This window comes from Ceratotherium simum, chromosome 5 (assembly GCF_057802395.1).
Source record: "Ceratotherium simum simum isolate JZ-2026a chromosome 5, ASM5780239v1, whole genome shotgun sequence".
Classification (NCBI taxonomy): Eukaryota; Metazoa; Chordata; class Mammalia; order Perissodactyla; family Rhinocerotidae; genus Ceratotherium; species Ceratotherium simum.
The window spans coordinates 44,274,619-44,286,812 of NC_141904.1; the positions used below are offsets into that span (position 1 = coordinate 44,274,619).

The 12,194-nt window shown below is 37.6% G+C and overlaps 1 protein-coding gene across 4 annotated transcripts in view; it reads right to left on the reverse strand.

Annotated features, from left to right (window-relative positions):
* ULK4 (unc-51 like kinase 4) overlaps window positions 1–12,194 on the reverse strand; it is a 533,886-nt gene that overhangs the window by 419,345 nt on the left and 102,347 nt on the right. For all 4 annotated transcript variants that reach the window (XM_087430781.1, XM_087430782.1, XM_004419552.3 and 1 more), the window contains exon 21: window positions 2,036–2,218. In XM_087430781.1, the coding sequence (XP_087286907.1) occupies window positions 2,036–2,218 (183 nt within the window). The remainder of the gene's footprint in view (window positions 1–2,035; window positions 2,219–12,194) is intronic.

Sequence of the window (12,194 nt, forward strand, 5' to 3'; positions counted from 1 at the left end):
CTTAAAACATAACACACAAAATGTTTAATGGGTATAGAGTTTCAGTGTTGTAAGACGAAAAAGTTCTGGAGATCTGTTTCACAACAATGTGAATATACTTAACACTACTAACCATACACTTAAAAATGGGTAAGATGATAAATTTTATGTGTTTTTTATGACAATAAAAAAAAATTTTTAAGTACCTATACTAATCATAATCAAAAGATAATTTATTATTCAACACATCTAATTGCTCGATCATTTGTTTCTTCAAGATACATGGAATATTAGTTATGTATTATAAAACAATTACAAAATCATATTAATTAATGCATCTTATTTTACTACCTTGGTGAAATATCATATTTGAAACTAAATCAATTCACGCCTGTGCTGAGGTTGAAAGAAAAACAAACTGTGAAAACTCTCAGCTTCTGTTTTCACAATTTACACAGTAAAACTACTCATGTGGAACTTTTTCTAACACAATGTAACAACATTTAATGACCTGGAAATTTTAATAGCAAAAATTAGATACACAGACTGTTAGAAAAAATATTTTCTCTGAGGCTCAAATTTCTTAGAAGAATCTAAATCAAACTAATCAGAGTAAAGGCAAAAAGTGGTTTACTCTCCATTTTGACTTTCACAGATCAAGTTTACTATGTAAACACGACAACTATTCATAATAATTATTGAAATTTTAACTTATTTATTATAAAAACCAAAATTTAACGTGTTGCACTTAACACAGAAGAACCATGGCAAATACGGTATTTAAGTCTACACTTCCTAGCAGTGCTACCCTCAACCCGTTCTATAAAACTCCAATTTGACAGGTATCTCCCCTCCCCTCAAAAAAGGATAACTGATCCAATAAGTTTAAAGAACACTGCACACTATATTCCCCTCATGAAGATTCGTAATACACAGGAGCATGTGAAAAACTGGGAAAGGTTGTACAATTGAAAAGATCTCTAACTTTGACTCATTGCTTTCCAAACGTATATACAACCATGGCCCACTTTTTCCACGTCACTGGAAACTAACATTCTAGGGCAGGGATTCTCAAACCACAAAGTTCAAACAAATCACCTGGAGAGCTCACTAAAATGCAGATTCTGATTCAGCAGGTCTGGGCTGGGGCCTGAGAGTCTGTGTTTCTAACACACTCCCAGGTGCTGTGATGCTTCTGGTCCAGGGATCACCCTTCTTCTTTTTTTTTTTTTTTTTTTTGGTGAGGAAGACTGGCCCTGAGCTAACATCCACTGCCAATCCTCCTCTTTTTGCTTGAGGAAGACTGTCCCTGAGCTAACATCTGTGCCAGTCTTCCTCTATTTCGTATGTGGGATACCGCCACAGCACAGCTTGATGAGCAGTGTGTAGGTCCACGACCAGGATCCAAATCTGCAAAGCCTGGGCCACTGAAGCAGAGCACGCAAACTTAACCACTACGCCACCAGGCCGGCCCCCAGGGATCACTCTTTAGTAGGCGGCTAGAGAAGACACTTTGAGGAAGGCTATAACAGAGACTTCTTTATAGCAATACTTACAAACTCTACTGTACATAAAATAAAGTAATACCAAAGGATTAGAAGGGCACTGGGTTAAACACAAAAGAAAGGGAGTTCTGAAGGTGATCTGTATTGGCAGAGTATTAGCCAAGAAAAGGAATAAAAGATGAATCAAAGTAAGCAGACAATATAAAGGGGCCCCCACCAAGGAAGGTAAAGGATATGGGAAAAGAGATGGGGCCTGAGGAGGAGGAGGCATAAGAAATAGTAGCATATAGGACAGACTCATAAATTTTCCAACTTTTCATTACTAAAATGGGACAAGCAGGCAGAGCCATTTACTGGATTTCTATTTTAATCACTAAAAGACTCTTACAACATCTTCAGATGAATGGCCGGTGGTACAGAAGTTTGGCAAAGTTCAAAAAGGCCTCGAGATGAAAAATAAATTCTAGAGATGATATTGCTTGTTGAGCCACTAAAATTGCAGGAGAAAACAATTTTTCAAGTAGAGTAATAGGTGAAATCTAAGATCAAACCTTTTCTTGGATTAGTCTCTGCAGATGAATCCCACAGGACAGCATGGCGGTGAATAAGGTCAACATGTACTGCTGAACTTTGCAGATGGCAGAGGCCAGGGAGTTGATCACCGAGTTCAGTCCCACCTTCTCAATAACATTCTGGAAGGCAGTGGGAGAATGGCGAGTGATTCTACACAAGGCCTGCAGAGAGAGGAGAACAGATCTGTCAGACAGCTCCAAGTGCATTAACCACGCCCCAGAAAGATAACACACGCTTCTGTGTAAAGAAGTAGAAGGTGCTTACCTTGCTCCTTTGTTACTTATTCTGGCATAAGAAAGTTGGAAAATTTCAACAAATTCAAAAACAAAACAATAAATACAGCTGCCAATAAAAACTAGAGTTATTTTAAAACATTAGAGACTGTTACTATAATAATCATATAAATTATGATGAGCTAACTAAAATCATAAATTCATAAGTCTATAAGAAAAGTTCCCTTTAAGTAATAAGAAACATCATTAAGCACCTTCCTTGTGCAAACACCAAGCTAAGGACTAAAAAAATAGTCAGAAAAGTAAATAATCTAACATTTATTGTTTAGTATGTGAAGAACACTATCTGAGACAATATCTGAAGACTATCTCATTTAATTCTCCCATATAAGAAAGTATTATTATTAACTCCATTTTATAGGTGATAAAACTAAGGGATAGAATATTTAAGTAACTTGCCCAGAGACATATAGCTAGTAAGTGGCAAAGCTGGAATTCAAACTGGGGTAATCAGATCCCTGAGCTTTACCTAAATTACTCATAGACTATTAGAGATGAAACCTATAATTAATAAACTAGTAGAACTTAATAAGTGCTGTAAGAGAAGTGGGATCAATTAATTATGCTTGGAAAGGCAGGAAAAGTAAATCAATAAAAGCTACATAAGGATGATGATATTGAGCCAGTTTTTGAAGGATAGGTGGGAAAGGGACAGGCAGCAAAGTAAAGAAAATTCTAGATAGAGAGACAAGAACAAATATTCGCATGGAGACATGCAGATGCTCTGGGAAGGGCAAACTGTCTGACGCAATTAGAACATACTTGAAGTAAAGGAGGAGAGATAGAGAGTAGGAAAGAGGAAAACATCATGAGCCATCTAAAAAGATAGGCTGGAGCCCGAGTTGGTCACCAAGCTAGGACCTTTAAATTTTATGCCATAAGCAACGGGAAGATCTCAAAAGTTTTAAACAAGAGAGGGATGGTCATACTCCATGTGTACATGGGAGACTACAAAGAGAGAAATAAGCCAGAAATACTTTTACAAAACATACATTATAATTAATGTCACATAACCTCCTTCTTCCTGATTTATATTTTAAACAGATCTATAAACTTAATAATGAAAAGATCAAATATAAGATGAATCGTTAGAAATATTATGATGTCAAAAGAGAGGGAGGAAGAGGGGAGAGAGGGAAAAGATAAAGACTTTGAAAAATATTTTCATTTTCTTGAAAGTCTCAGGAAAAAATTAAGTACTTTTTCTATCTCCAAGAATGAACTTCCTTTACAAGTTATTCCTATCGATAAAATAAGGAAAACAATTTTCTTAAATTTATGGAGACTTGTTTTGTGGCCTAATATGTGACCATCCTGGACTATGTTCCATGTGCATTTGAAAAGAATGTGTATTCTTCGGTTTTTGGATAGAATGTTCTGTATATATCTACTAAGTCCATCTGGTCTAGTGTGTCCTTTAAGGCCAATGTTTCCTTATTGATCTTCTGTTTGGATGATCTAGCCATTGGTGTAAGTGGAGTGTTGAAGTCCCCTACTATTATTGTGTCACTGTCGACTTCTCTTTTTATGTCTGTTAATAATTGCTTTATATATTTAGGTGCTCCTATGATGAGTGCATAGATATTTATAAGTGTTACAAGTCTCCATAAATTTATGAAGATTGAAATAATACCAAGCATTTTTTCTGACCACAACAGTATGAAACTAGAAATCAACTATTGGAAGAAAATCAGAAAAGCCACAAATATATGGAGACTAAACAAAATGCTACTAAACAACGATTGGGTCAATGAAGAAATCAAAGGAAAAATCAAAAAAAACCTGGAGGAAAATGAAAATGAAAATACGACATGTCAGAATTTATGGGACACAGCAAAAGCGGTTCTAAGAGGGAAGTTTATAGCAATACAGGCCTATCTCAACAAACAAGAAAAATCTCAAATAAACAATCTAACAGTGCACCTAAAGAAACTGGAAAAAGAAGAACAAAGCCCAAAATCAGTAGAAGGAGGGAAATAACAAAAATCAGAGCAGAAATAAATGAAATAGAGACTGAAAAAAATAGAAAAAAGATCAACGAAACCAAGAGCTGGTTCTTTGAAAAAATAAACAAAATGGACAAACATTTAGCTAGACTCACCAAGAAAAAAAGAGAGAAGGCTCAAATAAATAAAATCAGAAATGAAAGAGGAGAAATTACAACAGAAACCTCAGAAATGCAAAAGATTATAAAAGAATACTATGAAAAGCTATATGCCAACAAATTGGATAATCTAGAAGAAATGGATAAATTCTTAGAATCATACAACCTTCCAAAACTGAATCAAGACGAAATAGAGAATTTGAATAGACAAATCACCAGTAAGGAGGTCAAAACAGTAATCAAACCTCCCAAAAAATAAAAGTCCAGGACCAGATGGCTTCCCTGGTGAAGTCCACCAAACAGTCAAAGAAGACTGTCCTTCTCAAATTCTGCCAAAAAATTGAAGAGGAGGGGAAGCTTCCTAACTCATTCTACGAAGCCAACATTACCCTGATACCAAAACCAGACATGGACAACATAAAAAAAGAAAATTATAGAACAATATCACTAATGAACATCGATGCAAAAATCCTCAACAAAATACTGGCAAATCGGGGCTGGCCCAATGGCACAGTGGTTAAGTACACGTGCTCCGCTTCAGCGGCCCGGGATTCACAGGTTCCGATCCCAGGCACACACCAACACACCACTTGCCAAGCCATGCTGTGGCGGCGTCCCATATAGAGGAAGATGGGCATGGATGTTAGCCCAGGGCCAATCATCCTCAGCAAACAAGAGGAGGATTGGCATTGGATGTTAGCTCAGAGCCCATCTTCCTCACAAAAAAAAAAAAAAAAAACTAGCAAATCGAATACAACAATACATTAAAAAGATCATACACCATGATCAAGTGGGATTTATTCCAGGGATGCAGAGATGATTCAACATCTGCAAAACAACGTGACACACCACATTAACAAAATGAAGAATAAAAATCACGTGATCATCTCAATAGATGCAGAGAAAGCATTTGACAAGATACAGCATCCATTTATGATAAAAACTCTAAATAAAATGGGTATAGAAGGAAAATACCTCAACATAATAAAGGCCATATATGACAAACCTACAGCTAATATCATTCTCAATGGTGAAAAGCTGAAAGCTATCCCCCTAAGAACAGGAATCAGACAAAGATGCCCACTCTCACCACTCCTATTTAACACAGTATGGGAAGTCCTAGCCAGAGCAATCAGGCAAGAAAAAGAAATAAAAGGGATCCAAATTGGAAAGGAAAAAGTGAAACTGTCAGTCGCTATTTGCAAATGACATGATTTTATATGTAGAAAACCCTAAAGAATGTACCAAAAAACTTTTAGAAATAATAAATGAATTTAAAGTTCAAAGAAATAATAAATAAATACTTTAAAGTAAAGCTGCAGGATAAAAAATAAACATACAAAAATCAGTTGCGTTTCTATACACTAACAATGAAGTAGCAGAAAGAGAAATCAAGAATACAATCCCATTTACAATTGCCACAAAAAGAATAAAATAAAACCAAAGAAGTGAAAGATCTGTACACTGAAAACTATAAAACATTGCTGAAAGAAATTGAAGAAGACACAAAGAAATGGAAAGATATTCTGTGCTCTCGGATTGGAAGAATTAACATAGTTAAGATGTCCTACTTCCTAAAGCAATCTATAGATTCAGTGCAATCCCTATCAAAGTCCCACAATATTTTTCAAAGAAATAGAACAAAGAATCCTAAAATTTACATGGAACAACAAAAGACCCCGAATAGCCAAAGGAATCCACAGATAAAAGAACAAAGCTAGGGGTATCACACTCCCTGATTTCAAAATACACTACAAAGCTATAGTAACCAAAACAGCATGGTACTGGCATAAAAACAGACACAGATCAATGGAACAGAATTGAGAGCCCAGAAACAAACCCACTTTTCGACAAGGGAGCCAAGAACATACAATGGAGAAAGGAAAGTCTCTTCAATAAATGGTGTTGGAAAACTGGACAGCCACAGGCAAAAAGATGAAAGTAGACCATTATCTTACACCATACACAAAAATTAACTCAAAATGGATTAAAGACTTGAATGTAAGACAGGAAACCATGAAACTTCTGGAAGAAAACATAGGCAGTATGCTCTTCGACATCAGTCTTAGCAACATATTTTCTTTTTTTTTTTTTTTTTTGTGAGGAAGATCAGCCCTGAGCGAAGATCCATGCCAATCCTCCTCTTTTTGCTGAGGAAGACCGGCCCTAAGCTAACATCTATTGCCAATCCTCCTCTTTTTTTTTCCCCCTTTTTTCTCCCCAAAGCCCCAGTAGATAGTTGTATGTCATAGCTGCACATCCTTCTAGTTGCTGTATGTGAGACGCCACCTCAGCACGGCCAGGCAAGCGGTGGGTTGGTGCTCACCCAGATCCGAACCCGGGCAGCCAGTATTAACCTCTAAGCCATGGGGCCGGTGCCCTATATTTTCAAGTACCATGTCTGACCGGGCAAGGGAAACAATAGAAAAAAGAAACAAATGGGACTACATCAAACTAAAAAGCTTCTGCACAGCAAAGGAAACCATCAAAAAAACAAAAAGACAACCTTACAATTGGGAGAAGATATTTGCAAACCATACATCTGATAAGGGGTTAATATCCAAAATACATAAAGAACTCATACATCTCAACAACACAAAAACTAACAATCTCATTAAAAAATGAGCAAAACATTTGAATAGACATTTCTTCAAAGAAGATATACAGATGGCCAACAGGCACATGCAAAGATGTTCAACATCATTAACTATCAGGGAAACGAAAATCAAAACTACAATGAGACATCACCTCACTCCCGTCAGAATGGCTATAATTAACAAGACAGGAAACTACAAGTGTTGGAGAGGATGTGGAGAGAAGGGAACTCTCATACACTGCTGGTGGGAGTGCAGACTGGTGCAGCCACTATGCAAAACAGTATGGAGATTCCTCAAAAAATTAGGAACAGAACTACCAGATGATCCAGCTATTCCACTGCTGGGTATTTATCCAAAGAACATGAAAACACCAATGCGTAAAGATACATGCACCCCTGTGTTCACTGCAACATTATTCACAACAGCCAGGACTTGGAAGCAACCTAAGTGCCCATCAAGGGACAAATGGATGTGGTATATATATACACAATGGAAAACTATCCAGCCATAGAAACGATGAAATCCAGCCATTTGTGACAACATGGATGGACACTGAGGGTATTATGCTAAGCGAAATAAGTCAGAGGGAGAAGGTCAAATACCATATGATCTCACTCATAAACAGAAGATAAAAACAACAACAAACAATTACATAGAGACAGAGATTGGATTGGTGGTTACCAGAGGGGAAGGGGGGAGGGAGGAGAGCGAAAGGGATGATTAGGCACATGTGTGTGGTGACGGATTATAATTAGTCTTTGGGTGGTGAACACGATGTAATCTATGCAGAAATAGAAGTATAATAATGCACACCTGAAATTTATATAATGTTATAAACCAACGTTACTACAATAAAAACAGAAAAAAAAAGAAAAGAAATTTGGAGCAAATATGACCTAATGTTTCATTTGTTAAATCTGAAAAAAAAAGAAAGAAAAACAAGTGCTGAAGGGTATAAAACTCAATCTTCCACCAAAATGAAATGTTTAAAGTAAATGTGTTTACTTTATGCTAAACCTTACTTTCAATCTTTATGAAAATGCTAATGTAACCTTATAACCAGAAAGGAAAAGGTAAATGCAACCAGGAACAATGAAAATCTAGAAGGACCCTCTCCAAATGCTATCTCCTGGGAGTGAGACTGAGAGGTGAGTCAGAGAGAGGGCAAGGAGGAATCTTCAACTTTTTACGTCTGTGCTGTTCAAGGTTTTCAAATAAATGCATATTATTTTGTAACAATTTGTTAAACTACATTCCAATACCATGACTATATTAGACATTTTTTTAATTATATGAAAATAAACATTTACAGAAAAGTTCCCTTTATTAATAAAGTATATATTTACTACTATTTCTGAAGTTGCTGAGTAAACAAATATACTGAAACATGGGCACATGCAAAGCACTATATATACACTGTTCCCTAAAACCAAAAAGCGTCCCTTTCTTCATGGAACTGATTATCATACAGGATACTTATTAAAAGTCCTGTCTTAATAATCACTGACAAATGAAAACAAGAGATATCTGCACTCCCACGTTCACTGCAGCTTTATTCACAGTAGCCAAGATACGGAAACAACTTAAGCATCCATCAACAGATGAATGGATAAAGAAGATGTGTTGTATATATACACTGGAATGTTATTCACAGCCATGAGAAAGAAGGAAATCCTGCCATTTGAGGCAACATGGATGGACCTCGAGGGATTATGCTAAGTGAAATAAGCCAGACAAAGAAAGACAAATACTATATGATCTCACTTATATGTGGAATCTAAAAAAAAAAAAACCAAATTCATAAAAAGATCAGATTTACGGTAGCTAGAGGCAGGGGGCAGGAGTAATGGGGAGATGTTGGTTAAAGAGTATAAACTTCCAGTTTAAGTTTATGTTCTGGGAATCTAATGTACAGCATGGTGATTATAGTTACTAATATTGTAGTATATACTTGAAAGTTGCTAAGAGAATAGATCTTAAATGTTCTCACCACAAAAAAGAAATGGTAGTTACGTGATGCGATGGAGATGTTAGCTAATGCTACAGTGGCAATAATTCTGCAATATACAAGTGTATCAAATCAACATGTTGTAGACCTTAAACTTACACAATGTTACATGTCAATTATACCAGAATAAAGCTGGAAAAAATAATAACAGTCATTGACTCCACTTCAAACATATACAGGGATTTGTATTCATTTACAGATAGAGCCATACCAGAATAAAGTTCCACGATATACTTAAACTCTACTTGGACACCTTTCAAGTGACATTTCAGTCTCTCCTCTTTCATCCAAGGGAGTTATAGATGGGTAAGTTACACATCACAGTTTAGAAACTATGAAAGTAGGATTCTTCAAGTCTAAAATCCAAATTGTGTAAGTTTTAGTAAAAATAGGAATATGAAAAATGAATTCACTAAAAACAAAGCTGGTTTGGAAAGTCTAAGTTTTAAAAATTCATTTGCAATGAGTCTAAGTTTTAAAAATTCATTTGCAATAAATCTAAGAAAATTGCTGTTTATGAAACCAAAACAGAACAGAATTGTTTCATTATTTTATTTTTTAATCCCAGGGTTAAAAGATAGACCATTTTTTTGTGGGTGTGAGGAAGATTGGCCCTGAGCTAACATCTGCCAATCCTCCTCTTTTTGCTGAGGAAGACTGGCTCTGGGCTAACATCCACGCCCATCTTCCTCCACTTTATATGGGATGCCGTCACAGCATGGCTTGACAAGCGGTGCATCCGTGCGCGCCCGGGATCCAAACCGGCGAACTCCGGGCCGCCACAGCGGAGCACACGCACTTAACCGCTTGCACCACCGGGCCAGCCGCCCCCCCCTTTTTTTTGTGAGGAAGATCGGCCCTGAGCTAACATCTGCCAATCCTCCTCTTTTTTTTGCTGAGGAAGACTGGCCCTGGGCTAACATCCATGCCCATCTTCCTCAACTTTACATGGGACGCCACCACAGCATGGCTTGCCAAGCAGTGCGTCGGTGCGCGACCGGGATCCGAACGGGCGAACCCCGGGCTGCCGCAGCGGGGCGCGTGCACTTAACTGCTTGCGCCACCAGGCCAGCCCAAGATAGACCATTTTAAATAGAGTCCCTAAAGATCATGCCACAATTTTCAAGCAAATTAAGGGTTCTCCCACTGTGAGTTCAACATAGAGAAATAGTAAGTCTCATCAGAAAAATTGGCCGTCGATATAAAATCCCAACCAATCATAATGGGGACATTTCTTAATAAAAGATGTGTCCAGACTACTTCTGGGCAAATTCGTATTCAAAGCAATACGAGGGCAACTAGAATTTCTCATCTTCAGAATGCTGCTCAGAAACCTAACAGACTTTCCACTTAGAAAAGTTCATGCAGAAAATAACCTTTAACTGGTCACTTCTGGGTATCAAACACAGTTGAGAGCTTCACGGAGGCTTAACAGCGCATTAGTGCTTGTATTTTCTGAATCAAAAAAAACAAATCTCAAGTCTGATCTTCCATGATTTGGTTTTAAAATACTTACTTATTAAAATAGAGTTTGCAAGCCAGCCCTGATGGCCTAGTGGTTAAGTTTGGCACGCTCCACCTCGGCAGCCCAGGTTCAGTTCCCAAGCACAGAACCACACCACTTGTCTGTCAGTACCATGCTGTAGTGGCGGCTCACATAGAAGAACTCGAAGGAGTTACAACTAGAATATACAACTATGTACTGGGGCTTTGGGGAGAAAAAAAAGAGAGGAAGATTGGCAACAGATGTTAGCTCAGGGCGACTCTTTCCCAGCAAAAACAATAAAATAAAACAGAGTCTGAGACTACATTTTAAAACTGGAAAAAACAGTTCCAGTTCAAAATTCGCTTCAAAATTTGCTTCAAAAAGAACATTGTGGGAGTATTTCTCTACTGGCTAGATGGATGCTGCCCAATTCATGAATCATTTAATAAAGCCAATTAGATCTTCAAATTAAAAAGAAAAAAGAACATTGTCTTATCTCCAGAATTTCTGACAGTTTATTTAATAAAAGCCATTTCTAAGAAATAGACTAATTCGGAAGTGAAGGCTACATATCTATTAGAAACATGAACAGAATCACCACGAAATAAGAAATTTAAGAACCATGTCTTTTTTGTCTTTTCAATGATTTTTTTGATGTCATATCAAAATAACCTTGAGAGCTTTTTCAAACTACACACACTCTCATCTGACTCCTGAGAGATTTTAAGATACCTAAGAATAGGGTCCAGGAATGGAAGAAGTAGTCAATGTTGCTTGAAAAGCTCCCCATCAACCCCAGTGAGAACCACTACCCTGCAAAATTCCTCACATTTTACACCCCTCATCTCAGCACTTCAGTAATTATGATTTCCCCAGTTATCTCCCTCATAGGAGCCATTTCACTCAATCTAATTCTACAGATTTCTCAGGTTCTCACTACAGTTCACAGAGATTCCCTGTAATCCTAATAATTCTAGGAATCTGTTTTATCCATTCAATACATTTCCCAAGTCAGGTCCACTCTCTCCAAATACCAATCCCTAAGCAACGGATGCCGCTCCTAAGTAGAAAGGAGAAATGAGCCATCTTTCACTTCAAGCCACTCCAGTGTTTTCCAAGAGCTCCAAGGTCTAGAGCAGTGGTTCTCAAATTTCAGCAGGCATTAGAATCACCTGGAGGCTTATTAAAATGCAGATTACCGGGCCTGACCCCCAGAGATTCTGATTCACCAGGTATTTCTAACAAGTCCCCAGATGATGTTATGCTGCAGGTCTGGGGACCACACTGGTATAGGGGAATCTATGGGGCCAACAGATGACTAGGAGAAATGGGTCAGAAAATCAGTGACGGGGGCAGCAGACACAGACTGTTACAAGTGGAACAAGGAGCAGGTTGGTGCCTCAGAAATAATACCACCATCCTCTAGCCAGTGCTCATTCATTCATTTGGTCAATGGGTAATTACCCAGCATCTGCCACGTGTGCTCAGGAAGGGAACAAGAGGTTCAGGGCTCTTATCTTCCTGGAATTGACACTCTAGTGGGAAAAACTGTGCATATATAAATTACACAAATGCAGCTGTGTCCACTGCTATAAGGGAAAATACAAAGAGATATGAGGGGGCAGGGATGTCCTAACACAGGAGGTGAC